The following is a 15,461-nucleotide window of genomic DNA, read 5'->3' as shown; positions in this document are numbered from 1 at the left end:
AACAAACAATAAATGTTGGAGAGGTTGTGGGGAAAAGGGGACCCTACTTCACTATTGGTGCGATTCCAGACTGGTATAACCACTATGGAAACAGTATGGAATTTCCTAAGAAAACTAAAAAATGAATATGCCTTTTGACCCAGCAATTCTACTGTTAGCAGTATATCCTAAGAACCCTGATAAGTCAATCCAAAAGAAATTATGCACCCCAATGTTCACAGCAGCACAATTTACAACAGCCAAAAGGTGGAAGCAACCTAGATGCCCATCTGTAACTGAATGGATCAAAAAACTATGGTGCATATACTAATGGAATTCTATGCAGCAGAAAGAAAGGAGCTCCTCCCCTTTGCAACAGCATGGATTGAACTGGAAAGCATTACACTGAGTGAAATAAGCCAGGCAGTGAAAGACAAATGCCATATGATCTCACCTTTAACAGGAACCTGAACAACAAAACAAACAAACAAACAAACAAGGAAAATATGACCAAAGACACTGAAATACAGAACAGGCTGACAGGGACCAAAGGGGAGAGGGGGAGAATTTCAGGGGAAAAGGGGAAGGCTTCACAGGAACTAGTATAAAGGACACATGGACAAAAACTTAGGCGGGGGGGGGGGAATGGGAGAGAGGTGGGGAGCACTGTGGGTGTGGGCTGGGATGGGAGTAAAAGAGAGAAAACTGTACTTGAATAATTAAATAAATTTAAAAAATATATAGCTCTCCTGAGGTGCTGAATTGAGGTGAGTGTTGTCAAAAGCAACTACATTCATTTGCCCAAAGTTCTCCCCATTTTTTTATTCTACAGTATTACATTGTGAGCCACTACTTCTTGGGTACTCATCTAAGTATGTCTTCCGGCAGACTGATATGATTGGAAAGAATGTGGGAATTGTTCCCAAACAAAGTATATATTTGCTACATTGTAATAATGTGTGGACTCTTCAGCAAGGCAATTACAACTATCTGTAATTTGATCTGAACATTTCTCAGTTTATTTCTTGCCACTGCTCTTTACCTCTCTGAGATACAAAATCCATGCTCTAACTATCCCTGCTCATTTCATGAATATGATGCCCCCTTCTTATCTTTGTGCCTTTGTTTATATAGTTTCATTTGTCTTTTAAGATGAGTTTTTTGGGCTGCATTACATTCTACCAAGGTTATCAGTATTTTTCTCGACCTTTCCAGTATAATGAAAATACCCATATCTTACAGCTCCTGACATAGCACCCAATATATGTATACTATACATTCTATTGAAGTTTCTCCAATTTTCATATATGGCCTCACACTCCTTCAAACTTCAATATTTTGTGGCTTAAAGTACTGAACTTGACATTTTTTCTTACCAGAGGTACTACCTGGCATTGAGGTACCCTCCAAACCCAACAGTGAAGAGCACCTGTACCCAGACTGCTCCTAGAAGGCTGTCCCATGTTTCTTAGCCTTTTGAGATTTACCTGACCTTGCTGAGGAACAAGTAGAATTTCTGGGCCTCATTTAGACTCTCTCTACGATCCTTTGTATGTTCCTGCAGGCTGTTCCAGGCTTCATTCAGCTCCACTTGCTGCCTGTGCAGGTCATCAGTGGCATCTGGGTGGGCCTCACTCAGTCGCTCTGCTGTCTCTCCCAATATAGTCACCTGGGGAGATGTAAGAGATCTGATCGTCACTCTAGAGTCATACCTAGATTCCAGAATAAGAAAAATCTTGAGTCCTGAGGGTACCCATTCCTCAGACATCAGTGAGGTACAAGGACATCTAGCTACTTTCTTAACTAAAATGATAACTCTATTGATACACATGATAAACCCGTAAAGTAGTCAACACTGACATGACTATTCTTTTTAAGATAAAGAAGGCTGTTCGGGAGAGTGCCTAAGTAAATACTGGTTAGTGGCAGCGTCATTAGAGAACCCAATGACCCTGATTTTTATTGTAAATATCTTTCCACTATAGGAATTTCTGTGCTTCCTTTTGTTCTACATGTTAATGTCATGCTGTATGATGACTCTGATTTATGCCAGAGTTTATCTGGCAAGCTACAGAGTTCACTTTTCAGTTGGAGTAGGATTAAGCTCATTCAATTACTTTTGAAGAAAATTGTGAACCATGTTCTGGCATAGGCCTGGCCACCTTGATTCTGACTGTTTCTTACTGATCTTAGGCTGCTGCCCTGCAACTAACTTCTGTAAGTTCTGCTCACTTGTAACCCATTAAATAGGCACTTGGACAGGGGTTCATTTTCCACACATTTTCCTTTTATGCTAATAGACCTGGGGCATGTTCATTTAGTGGAGTTGTTTTATAGCTAGGATACAAGAAAAAGTATTGAGTATTAAAAAGACAAATGCAAGTATAAGGACTGGAAAACAAAACCACAAAATAGGGTATTGATAGGAATAAACATGAAGAGAAAAATGTTAGAAAAATTTGGAAGCTTGTGTCTTACCTTTTCTCCCAGGGGTATAAGGTCTCTCTCAAATCCCTCATGCTGTCGTTGAAGGGCCTGAACACTGAACAGGTCTGAGCCAGGATCAGCAGCACTGAGGGTCTGGCACTTCTTCTCAATCTGCTCCTTCATGTCATCTGCTTCCCTAGTAAATGAAAGTAAAGATTTTAGTAATAAGAATGTGCACCAGAGGCAGACTACCGGGATTCACAATGAAGTAATCACTGCCACCACATCATCATCATCACCACCATCATCTTTTTTATTAATTTATTTTAAAGATTGTATTTATTTATTTTTAGAGAGAGGGGGAGGGAGGGAGAAAGACAGAGAGGGAAACATCAATCTGTGGTTGCCTCTCACATGACTCCCTCTGGGAACCTGGCCTGCAATCCAAGCATGTGCCTTAACTGGGAATTGAACAAGTAACCATTTGTTTCTCAGCCCATGCTCAGTCCACTGAGCTACACCAGCCAGCACCCATCATCCTTTTTAATGTGCTAGAGCTTATGCTCATTTAATCTTCACGGCAACTACTCAGGGCATAGTTATTATTACAACTACTTGGGGCATTCTTACTCTATTTATGAGAAAACTGAGCTTTAAAAATACTAAGTATAATTTTTTAAGCTATACTACTGCTAAATGACAGAGCCTAAGTTTGAACTAGGTGGCCTGACTGCTGAGCTACATGTTTAGCTATTATATTTTACAGTATTCCATCTTAAATCATTCTAAACAATCATAATAATCTGGAATTCACTTTTGCTTTATCTGGATATTCAAAATTACATTTTTACATAGTGAAGATGTTTGGATTCCTAATTTTTTCTTTATTTGTTCACTTACTTATGTATGTGTTCCTTGGTATAGCAACAGAGTTAGAAATCACAAATAAATTGTTGAAACACTGACTATGACTATGAAAATTACTATCATATCTGTTATTCTCTACTATATACATCTAGTTCAGAAATATAGTTACTTAAACCTCTCATTTCTATTTTGTTTTATCCACTGTCATGACAACATATATGGACTGCTATTATGTACCAAGGACCAAGCCTAGGCACTAGAAATTTGAAGTGAGGAATATACTACTGAAACACCTGTCCTTCTATTATCTCTATTTAAGGAAGAAAGGTTATACTAATAGCTATGGCTCTACTATAATAGACTTGGAAGGTTTTGAGCAGGTTATAGAGCACAGCTTTTTAGGGTTAAAATTCTCACCTGTGAAACATTTGGACAGCATGGGCACTGCCCAGCAGTTGGCGCTGTTCCTCTGCAAGCCTCTGCAAGGATCCCCAGCGGGTGTTCAACTCCTAAAAGAGTCAGACAAATTATACTTCAGGTAAGGAGGTGACTCAGATAGCTTAGTGGTTCCTGAAGCTTACCGGTTCCTGAAGACCTTAAATTATGGTTGATTTCATGATATCCACTTCACAAATTGCATAGGGACATGTATTTTTTAGATAGCTTGAGTTCAGGCCTCATTTACTCTAGAGAGCAGTTATAAAAGGGCTTACATTCTTTCCCAGTCTGATGTTTAAGGGGGAAAACATCAACCCTGGAGTGACAATTGATGTTTCCTGTGACAGACTATATTACATCCTCTGAAAAATTAGTGGAAAGCATTGCATTTGTAGTTAGAAGCTATCCCACTTTTTTTCTAGAAGCTATGTAGTGCCCTTTTGTATTCTGAATTGATGAAACAAAGTAGTCTCTTAGATCCTACTTTTTTGTAGAGGTTAAGTAAATTGTCCTTATGAACAATTTTTTTTCATTTTGGCTCCATGTCAACCACCACAAAAAGCAACAGGGAACTCATCCTCACTAGTTTATTAAAACCCAAAGAGCTGAACTAGAAATTTCATTAATATCCATTAGTTTATTAAACCATAGGTATGAATTTTTTAAATTTTTTATTGATTATGCTGTTACAGTTGTTCTATTCCCCCTTTCATTCCCCTCCACCCTACCCCCATCCGCACCATTACCCCCCCCTTTAGTTTATGACCATGTGTCTCAAGTCCTTTAGATTCTATATTTCCCATGCTATTCTTGCCCCCCCATCTATTTTCTATCTACTGTCTATGCTATTTATTTTCTGTACCTTCTCCCCCCATCTCCTCCTCCCACTCCCCTGTTGCTAACCCTCCTTGAGATCTTCATTTCTATGTTTCCACTCCTGATCTAGCTGTCCTTTTAGTTTGCTTTCGTTTTAGGTATGGTTGTTAATAACTGTGAGTTTGTTGTCCTTTCACTGTTCATGTTTCTTTAACTTCTTTTTCTTAGATAAGTCCCTTTAACATTTCATATAATAAGGGCTTGGCGATGATGAACTCCTTGAATTTGATCTTATCTGAGAAGCACCTTATCTGTCCTTCCATTCTAAATGAAAGTTTTGCTGGATAGAGCAATCTTGGTTGTAGGTCTTTGGTTTTCATGACTTGGAATATTTCTTTCCAGCCCCTTCTTGCCTGTAAGGTCTCTTTTGAGAAATCCGCTGACAGTCTGATGGGGACTCCTTTGTAGGTGACTGTCCCCTTATCTCTTGCTGCTTCTAGGATTCTCTCCTTCATTTTAATATTGGCTAATGTAATGATGATGTGCCTTGGTGTGTTCCTTCTTGGGTCCAACTTCTTTGGGACTCTCTGAGCTTCCTGGATTTCCTGGAAGTCTATTTCCTTTGCCAGATTGGGGAAATTCTCCTTTATTATTTGTTCAAATAAGTTTTCCACTGGTGGTTGTGCCTTTCCCCCTTCTGGTACCCCTATAATCCGGATGTTGGAGCGTTTAAAGATGTCCTGGAGGTTCCTAAGACTCTCCTCATTTCTTTGAATTCTTGCTTCTTCACTCTTTTCTGTTTGGCCATTATTTGCTTTCTTCTGGTCCACTCCATTGATTTGAGTCCCAGTTTCCTTTTCATCCCTATTGGTTTCCTGTGCAATTCCATTCATTTCAATTAGTTTCACCTTCATATATTTGCCTAATTTGTGGCTATAATCAACCAGTTCTGTGAGGATCCTGATGACCAGTGTTTTAAACTGTGCATCTGAGAGTTTTGCTATTTCTTCATCACTTAGATCTATAGGCTCTGGGGCTTTGAGATCTTCTTGAGCCATTTTTGGTCTTTTCATGCCCTTTAAGTGTGAGAAGCAGAGCCTTGGACTCCCAGGTCGCTGGGTTGTGATGCTGTATGTGGGGGCGTGGTCAGAGCAGGGAAATGGCGACCCCCTCTGCTGTTTTTCACAGCTGGGTGAGGAGCAGCACCTCACCTGGGCTGGGCCACTCAGAGTCGCTGGGTTATGATGCTGTATGTGAAGGTGGGGTCAGAGCAGGGAAATGGCGGCGCCCTCCACTGCCACTTGCCGCGGGGACCTGCCGAGCCCCAATCCAACCGCCCACTCCCTCGCCTGTCCACCAGCGCACAAATGCGCTACCACAGTCAACACGCAGCCCCGGCCCCCTGCTGTCTCCCCTGTGGTCGCTCGCTCTGTAGCTCACTAGGTCCAACCCTGCGCCTGGATTCCGTGGGCCTGAGTCCGTCTGATGGAGTCCTCCTGTGCAACCCTGCTTCACCAGCCACCGGTTTCTCCCCTTACCGGTCAGGCTGAAGAATTTGTTGTTAACGGACTTCTGAAAAGTTCAATTTTTCGTGTTCTGGCTATGTTTTCTATTGCTAATATTCAGTTGTCTCTAAACTTGATTGTGTGAGAAGGTACGGCACATTCACCTATGCCTCCATCTTGGCGGAAGTCCCATAGGTATGAATTTGAATCAGCTCTAGAATACCTTTTTCCTCATCTCTACTGACCTACATATTTTTTTTCTTCTTCCATCAGATTTTATCAGGACCTATCTCTTCCAGTAGGTTTTCTTGATTTACCCCTTCCACTACCATGACTCCTTCATATCCATTTTCTTTGTATTTATGTATTTGAGCACTGAATTTCTGTGTCTATGGTGATAGGGGAGAGGTGAGTATATGTTGTGATTTAAGGACTTCAGATCAGTTCAAATGACTGAACTATTTGGACTATTGTCTTTGAATTTTCCTGTGGCCAGCTCCATAATTTCATTATATTCTGCATGTTCTAGCTGATCTGTAGAAGATGAAGTTGAATATATTTAAGTTAAATAATTAGTCCCAAAGCTCAACTTAGTAGTGAGGAAAAATGGAAGAAGCCTTAGTTACCTGCTGTATTTGAGCTCCTTCTGGTGTTAGGAGTTCTTCAAATAAAAGATCATCAGCCACCTTGTTGATGTCCTTCAGTCGAGGCTCATTGGTCTTCAAATCCTATGTGGAAAAATTTATTCAAAGTAGTGTAGATCACTTTCTTATAAATCTTTAATACTTGCTTGCTCATCTCTGCCCTGACAAAGTAAATATTAAAACCTAGGGGGGGAGGGCTGGTTGGGTGGATTGGGATGGGAGTATGTATTTTAACAATAATTTAAAATTAAATTTAAAAAAAGGAACAAGGTAAGAATTTTTTGCATTTATTGATTTGGGATATACTGCTAATTCCATGGCAAAAAATTGTCTATGCATTAAAGCATATGATCTTGTAAAAAAAAAAAACCCTATAATTACCCTTACTTTCAATGCATAAAAAGCTGCCATTCTCCAAATTTTCACTTAGAAGAGTATCTTTATCTTTCTGATATTCAGTGACTATCAGAAACTGCCTAAGGGCACTGTTATTTAATTGAAGTATGGAGTACATCCATTTTCTTAGTTTTTTTTCATTTCCCTTTATACTTTTAAATCATCTGTTCTTTTCTGTTGACAGATTTTATTTGTCTTCCTCAGTTTTTTTAAAAATTTAATTTATTGGGATGACATTGGTTAATAAATTTATATATTTTAGGTATACAATTCTATAGTACATCATCTGTATCTTGTACTGTGTATTTATTAATACATACTCTTAGTCAAGTTTCCTTCCATCACCATTTAACTCTTTTTTACCTATTCTCTTTTCTCCCACTCCCCTTTTCTCTGGTAATCACCATTCAACATGCCATTGTGTGTGTCCTTGAGTCTTTTTTTTTTACCTTGCTTAACATTTTTACCCTTCTAACCCAACCCCCAAACCCCTCCTCTCTGACAGCTGTCAGTCTGTTTTCAGTATTCATGAGTCTGTTTCCACTTTGATTTCACTTATATGTAAAATGTAATGAACAAAATACATTTCCCTCAATTTTTAAGGTACTTATATACTGGCATACTGTCCCTTTATCTACAATATATCTTATAATCATTTCTCCCAGTATAGATTTTATTATGATTTCATTTATGGTGATATTTGCCAATATAAAACCACAGGTTTTCTTGCATATTTTAATGAAATTTAGCCATCTTTTTACTTAGTGCATTCAGTGAATCTGAATTAAGTCATGCGTAGCCTTTTTCTACAAGACACTAAAAGCATAATACAAAAATTCTGTAATTAGAACAGGGTGGTAACACATAAATAGGTTGCCATAGCTTATCAAGTCTATCATAGAAAAATCAGAATTAATTTACAGAAATAATTTCAAGTACATATGTAACTTTACTATATGAAAAAGGTAGTAACTCAAATAATTGAGGCAATAATGGACATTTTAGTAAATGATGCTGCAAAAATTAGTGATTTGGGGAAAAGATAAGATTGAGCTATACCTCATACCATATTGGCTAATAACCTCCAAATGATCAAGATCTAACTGTAAACTAAACTCACATAAGTGTGAGGAGAAGACAGGGTGAATCTAATCTTCCCAGGTTTCTTAAAAATCCCTACCTGTATTAAGTAACACCATCAGGGGAATCTATATCTAGACATATTTTCTGCCAACATAAATGCCTACCCATTCTACAGAACTTCACTTACTGAGTTGCAATCTGCTTATATTAAGGCATGCTGTAAGAAACAGCTCTAGGGAGTTTATCATAATTTCTACAGTGATAATATTATTCCTTACATTATACAATAAATTTTCAATGAGTTTTCCTATGAAAGTCTCATTCTTGGTGTTATTTTATAATTTTACTCATTTTTTCCATTCTTTCACTTTTCTTTCACATATCCCTAAAAAATAAAATATAATCTCTATATTTATCTATTTATCTATCTATCATCTATCACTCTGAAATTCATTATAATTTATCATAAAAAAGGAATTTATTCTAACTACTAGTTAAAATAATAAAATGAATCTGAAAGAATAAAGGAGGAAAGAAGAGTTTAAGTAGGTGGAAAATTGGAAATTGCCTAGCTTTAAAGTAGAGTTGTTTTTTCCATCTTCCCACCTAACTTCTGCCCCATAATTAGACTTTATACAGAGTCCAACAATGTTCCATCTCAGTCTGGGCATTAGGAACACAACACAGTATAGGTCAAGTTTTGAAGAACCCAGGGAGATCACTACTCCATGTAGTACTTGATCACTACTCCATGCAGCCTGAGTACTTTCTTCTGCATTCTCCTTGCACCTATAACAGCCACAGAAAGATTTAACATGTGGAACTCATGTTAGATTTGGGAAGACATTTATCAATCCTGAAGTTAAGGAATTACTTAGGAGGGGATATGGAAGAAAAGGAAACAATGATAATCCTCACAAAACTATCTGGAGGAGATGGTTTTTTCTTCTCACCATTTGGAATTCATCAAACTTTTTCTGTAGCTCCCAAACATCATCTAGTTCTATGCCTGTGTTTTCTGCCTTTTTCTCTCGGATCCAGTCCAGCATATCTCCTGCCTCATAGGCCAGCAAAAACTCATTGTAACGTTGCAATAGACGACGTCTGCGTTCTTCTGCTCGATCAAGGAGAGAGTGGTACCTAGGTGTATAAGTGAAGAGAATTAGAAAGGTGAAATAAAAGATAGGAAAAGCACAGAAGAGTAGAAGCAGGACAAGAGAGAGAATGAAAGGGGTAAAAGAGGGAATCAAAAGGGAAACAGTAAAATAGAAAAATACACATAGAAGAAAAATAGCATTGAGCCCTGGCTGGTGTAGCTCAGTGGATTGAGCACGGGCCTGGGAATCAAGCAACCATGGTTCGATTCCCAGTCAGGGCACATGCCTAGGTTGCAGGCCAGTTCCCAGCAGGGGACACACAAGAGGCAACCATACATTGATATTTCTCTTCCTCTCTCCTTCCCTTCCCCTCTAAAGATAAATAAAATCTTAAAAAAAAAAGAAAAATAGCATTGAAATCAGAGAAACATACATTGTTCCATTTTTTTAAATATTTTATTTATTAATTTTTAGAGAGAGGGAAAGGGAGGGAGAAAAGGAGAGAAACATCAATGTGTGGTTTTCTCTCACATGCCCTGACTGGGGACCTGGCCTGCAACCCAGGCATGTGCCCTGACTGTGAATCAAACTGGCAACTCTTTGGTTTGCAGGCTGGGGTTCAATCCACTGAGCCACAGCAGCCAGGGTCATTGTTCCATTTTTAAATCATAAAAATGTCATCGTTTCAAGTGTGACCAGCAATATTTTATAGAAGTCAGATATTGACATACCTGCTGATAACTGGATATGAAACAGCCTGGTAGAATAAACAAAATTCATGTGGAAGTAAGAAAACCTTTTTGAAACCTTGAAAGAATGCTGGACAAGTAGTCTATTAAGTCTAACCTCAGTTAATTTACTTAATGGTGCTAGGGTTTCCTGTTTTTATGTAAAAAAATGAAGTATTTACAGGACAATAAGTTTACTTTTAGCTCCTCTAATCTAACAGGTGCAGTCTTGATAAGTGTCTTTGACCAATAAGAAATGTTTAGGCAAACATCTGTCCAGCCCTCCAGCCTCTAGAACTCACTGGTTCTCAATCTGTTCCTGACGCTCGGTAATGTTCCCTGGTTCTTCTTGCCAGCGCTGAGGAAGCATAGGAAGCTCATTATGGGCCAGTTTCCTGACGTAGACAGCTGGCACAAAACCCTGGTGATCAGCAGCTTCCACCTTCCACCAGTCCTGAAAGGAGAGCAGATCCAGAGTCGTTTTTAGTTCTTGGAAAAGCCACAAATAGAAAAGAGTTCAACTAAGTCTCTAAGCACAAACTTGTGGCTAAGTGAAGCAAAACATCACTTATAGGAGGAGCATTATAATTGCCACATATTAAAAAGAATATAAATAGTGAGTGGCAGGAATTACAGGAATAAGTTTCTGAAATTGAGAAATCTGACATTTAATGTTAGATCTTTAACTTTGATGATGTTTTCAAAAACCAAATATAGTTCTTTTAATGATGGTACAACTTATCCAGTAGAAATTATAAACAACAACAAAACCCCCAAAACCAAACAAACAACGTGGTGCCTGAATTAAATTGATCTTCTTGGTGGTGGAGCATCTGTGTATGAAAAAACTGTACAATACCTTTTCTTACCCTATCCTTGCCCCAGACATCCCAAAAATTGTGTTGCCCTGAAATTCACCTATGTGAATGTTTTATGCTTAAATACAATTCTGATCCCCATGGAGTATGTTGGATGTTGTGCTATACTAAGCACTCTGAAGTTAGTCTCCTCAGAAAATAATGTGGTATTTCAGACTTCTGCCAAGATGGAGGCATAGGTGGAGATGCCGTGCTTTCTCACACAACCAAGTTTAGAGACAACTAAATATTAGTAACAGAAAACACAGCCAGAACACAGAACATTGAACTTTTCGGAAGTCTGATAACAACAAATTCTTCAGCCTGACCGGTAAGAGGGGCAAAACCAGCAGCTGGAGGAGTGGGTTACACAGGAAAATTTGGTCAGACAGACTCAGGCACGTGGAATCCAGGCGCAGGGTTGGACCTAGTGAGCGAACTAACGAGTGACCGCGGGGAAACAGCCAGGGAGCAGGGCCGAGATTTGACTGTGGTCATGCATTCATGCGCAGATAGACAAGTGAGGGAGTGGGTGATTGGACGGGTCCCAGCAGGCCCCAGTGGTGAGCTGTGGGGGAGGGCACTGCCATTTCTCCCTCTCTGACCCCGCCTCCACATACAGCATCATAACCCAGCGACCTGAGTGGCCCAGCCCTGGGGAACCACCTATGGCTCTGCTCCTCACCCAGTGGCACAAAACAGCAGAGGGGGTCGCCATTTCTCCACTCTGACCACGCACCCACATACAGCCACAACTCAGAGACCTGGGAGTTCAAGGCTCCACTCCTCATACTTAACAGGTGCAAACAGACCAAAAATGGCTCAAGAAGATCTCAAAGCCCCAGAGCCTATAAATCTAAGCAATGAAGAAATAGCAAAACTCTCAGATGCACAGTTTAAAATACTGGTGATCAGGATCCTCACAGAACTGGTTGATTATAGCCACAAATTAGGCAAATATATGAAGGTGAAACTAATTGAAATGAATGGAATTGCACAGGAAACCAATAGGGATGAAAAGGAAACTGGGACTCAAATCAATGGAGTGGACCAGAAGAAAGCAAATAATGGCCAAACAGAAAAGAGTGAAGAAGCAAGAATTCAAAAAAATGAGGAGAATCTTAGGAACCTCCAGGACATCTTTAAACACCCCAACATCCGAATTATAGGGGTACCAGAAGGGGGAAAGTCACAGCCACCAGTGGAAAACTTATTTGAACAAATAATAAAGGAGAATTTCCCCAATCTGGCAAAGGAAATAGACTTCCAGGAAATCCAGGAATCTCAGAGAGTCCCAAAGAAGTTGGACCCAAGAAGGAACACACCAAGGCACATCATCATTACATTACCCAACATTAAAATCAAGGAGAGAATCCTAGAAGCAGCAAGAGATAAGGGGACAGTCACCTACAAAGGAGTCCCCATCAGACTGTCAGCTGATTTCTCAAAAGAGACCTTACAGGCAAGAAGGGGCTGGAAAGAGGTATTCCAAGTCATGAAATCCAAAGACCTACAACCAAGATTGCTCTATCCAGCAAAACTTTCATTTAGAATGGAAGGAAAGATAAGGTGCTTCTCAGACAAGATCAAATTCAAGGAGTTCATCATCACCAAGCCTTTATCATATGAAATGTTAAAGGGACTTACCTAAGGAAAAGAAGTTAAAAAAACATGAACAGTGAAAGGACAGCAAACTCACAGTTATTAACAACCACACCTAAAACGAAAGCAAATTAAAAGGACAGCTCGATCAGGAGTGACCCATAGAAATGAAGATCAAATGGAGGGTTGGCAACAGGGGAGTGGGAGGAGAAGTGGGGAGAAGGTACAGAGACTAAGTAGCATTGACGGTAGGTAGAAAATAGACAGGGGGAGGGCAAGAATAGTAGGGGAAATGTAGAATCTAAAGAACTTGAGACACATGGTCATAAACGAAAGGGGGGGTAATGATGGGGATGGGGGGGTAGGATGGAGAGGAATGAAAGGGGGAATAGAACAACTGTAATGGCATAATCAATAAAAATAAATTAATTAAAAATAAAAAGAAAATAATGTGGTGAAATGAAGAAATCAAGGAGAAAAAAGGGGAGACTGACACACAACTTATTTGGTAATAAAACTTGTTGCTTCTCTAAAAATTTTACTTGCCCTCAGATTAACAATATTCCAACCTCTCTTCTTCTCTTTCCAATCACTTCTGGAGACTAATCAAGTATTAGAATATAAAAAATTACTTGAGCTTCAGCAAGAGCCAGGGTTCCAGTACTGGGCCCTCTCACCTCAAAGCCAAATCTTACTCTTTTTTAGCTTGATAGATTCCAGTAGTTCCACCCCGAAAATTCCCTGAGACCCTGCTATACAACAAAGTTCTGCAGGCCTCAGGAAGATTGCGGCTGACTTTAGTGTACTCTGAGACTTTTACTGAGTTTGAATCTTTATTAAACTAGTGAATATAATTTGCCTCTACCTCCTGACTCACCGAGAACCTGCATTACACAATTTGTGTACTGCTCAAGGGTATTTAAGTGGCAGAGTCCAACAGGAAGTGGCAGGTTTTGAAACGCCTTGTGCCTTTTGCTGACAAGCCCCAACTCTGGTACTGGTGGCACCTGGCCACAATATACCTTAGCTCCTCCCATGTGCACCCAGGACCAGTACAGACAGCTTTCGACAATGGATCATTTTGAAGCTTCTAACAGGTAACCCAAGGCCAGTCACAGGCAGTGTCTGATATTGACCTGCAATAGAGTCCATCCCAAGAGGCTGGCTTCAGACAATAGAGAACAACTCAATTAGTTCAAAAAGCAACACAACCAAAGGGAGATCTTGGCAGGCACCAGACCCTGTTAGGGTGGACTATACTTAGTAGGGCCAGCCCACACACAGCTATCATGGCCACTGTGATACACTGTGATCATGGTACACTGTGATCATGGCCAATTCTCACACATAGTCGTCCTGAGGGTAAACCACCCACAGATGTGCCAAAAGCAAGAAATGCCTAACTGCAACAGAATGGCACACACACACACACACAAAAAAAACACACACACACACACAAGAGACACTCCTAGAACACCAGCACAGGTGAACAAAGAGACTTTGCTACTGGAACCAACAGATCACCAACTACATAAGTACACTTTATCAAGACAAGGAGACATGGAAGATCTACCTAATACATAGAAACAACACACAGAGAGGCAGCAAACATCAAGGAACAAAACAAAACAAAAAATTAATTTTCCCCCAAAAGAAAGAACAAATAGCAGATTAAATAAAATCAGAGACTGAATCAGCAGCCTAGAAGACAAGGTAGCAAAATCCCTCAATCAGAGGAGCAAAAAGGAAAAGAATTAAAATAAAAAGAAAATAGTTTAAAGAAATCACTGGGACAAAATAAGTGTAACAACTATCCACAAAATAGGGGTACCAAAGGATAAAAGAGAGAACAAGGGATTGAGAATTTACTTGAAGAAATAATGACTGAAAACTTTCCTAAATTAGTGAAGAAAAAAGACACAGGCCTAAGAAGCACAGAGAATACCAAAGAACCTGAACCCAAAGAGGCCCATGCCAAGATAGGGAATAATTAAAATGGCAAAACTTAAAGATGAAGAGAGAATCTTAAAAACAGCAAGAAAAAGATAGTTACCTACAAGGGAGCTTACAGAGAACTGTCATCTGATTCTTAATAGAAATATTTCAGGCCAAAGAAATTGGCATAAAATATTCAAACTGATAATAAGCAAAGATCAATCTTATGAAGATGATGGTGGCCAGGTAGGTGGGAGTTGAACCCACTTGCTTGTGCACCCAACTGGGACACCTAGCCAATCTTCTGAAGAACATAGTGAACAGCCAACAGAATCCCAGCTGATATTAAATTTGGAAGATAAGGATTGCAGAGGTCTCAAAAACAGATGGTAAGGAGATTCTGCAGGCTGATGGGAAGGTCCCTGGGCTCTGCCCCAGAGACCATGGCTGTGGCACAAGTACAGCCAGATCAGTAATTGCAACTTAGAGGCTCCTCCACTCCCAGAACAGGGAAATCACAGACCTGCACCAGGAGAGACCTGGATGCTTAAAGTCACTGGGGTAATAAAGATGCAATAAGAGACACACAGCCAGAGGAGTACCCTGGCTAGGACAGCAGTTGCCATCTGGGGCAGCAGTCACTGACTGAAACAGTACCAGAGAAACTTGGGAGATGGGCAACACCTAGAGATGGGAGAAGAGATGGGCTGCAACTGGCAGTAACCCAGATAGTCTCTGGACTGGTCAAAGAGTTGGTCTGTGTAGAAAGTCTGGCACTTGTTAGAAATGGCTGGCCAGATGCAAGGGGAACTCACTCAAAAGAGGATAATTCAGGCAGTGAAAGATAAATACTATGTGATCTCATCTGTAAGTGGAACATAATCAACAAAACAAACAAGCAAAATATAATCAGAGACCAAATAAAGAACAAAATGACAGTAACCAGTGGGGAGAGGGGAGAGGGATAATGGGGGAAATAAACAGAAGGGTCATTAAGAAACATGTATAAAGGACCCATAGACCAACTCAAAGGAAGGCAGGAATGAGGGTAGGAGGTGGGGTGGATGGGGCTAGGGAAAGTGGTTGC

The 15,461-nt window shown here is 39.9% G+C and overlaps 1 protein-coding gene across 2 annotated transcripts in view; it reads right to left on the bottom strand.

The window, feature by feature from the left end:
- The window catches only part of SPTA1 (spectrin alpha, erythrocytic 1), a 225,771-nt gene that overhangs the window by 89,505 nt on the left and 120,805 nt on the right, over positions 1 to 15,461 (bottom strand). For both annotated transcript variants that reach the window (XM_037166281.2, XM_053668006.1), the window contains exons 22-27: positions 10,283 to 10,434; positions 9,109 to 9,295; positions 6,659 to 6,760; positions 3,691 to 3,782; positions 2,458 to 2,602; positions 1,467 to 1,648 (exon numbers count right to left, since the gene is read on the bottom strand). In XM_037166281.2, coding sequence (XP_037022176.2) covers positions 1,467 to 1,648; positions 2,458 to 2,602; positions 3,691 to 3,782; positions 6,659 to 6,760; positions 9,109 to 9,295; positions 10,283 to 10,434 — 860 coding nt within the window. The remainder of the gene's footprint in view (positions 1 to 1,466; positions 1,649 to 2,457; positions 2,603 to 3,690; positions 3,783 to 6,658; positions 6,761 to 9,108; positions 9,296 to 10,282; positions 10,435 to 15,461) is intronic.

This window comes from Artibeus jamaicensis, unplaced genomic scaffold (genome assembly GCF_021234435.1).
Source record: "Artibeus jamaicensis isolate MK-2021 breed Jamaican fruit bat unplaced genomic scaffold, CSHL_Jam_final contig_475, whole genome shotgun sequence".
NCBI classification, from domain to species: domain Eukaryota; kingdom Metazoa; phylum Chordata; class Mammalia; order Chiroptera; family Phyllostomidae; genus Artibeus; species Artibeus jamaicensis.
The sequence above is the reverse complement of the archived record's forward strand: the minus strand, read 5'-3'. Positions and strand labels throughout refer to the sequence as shown.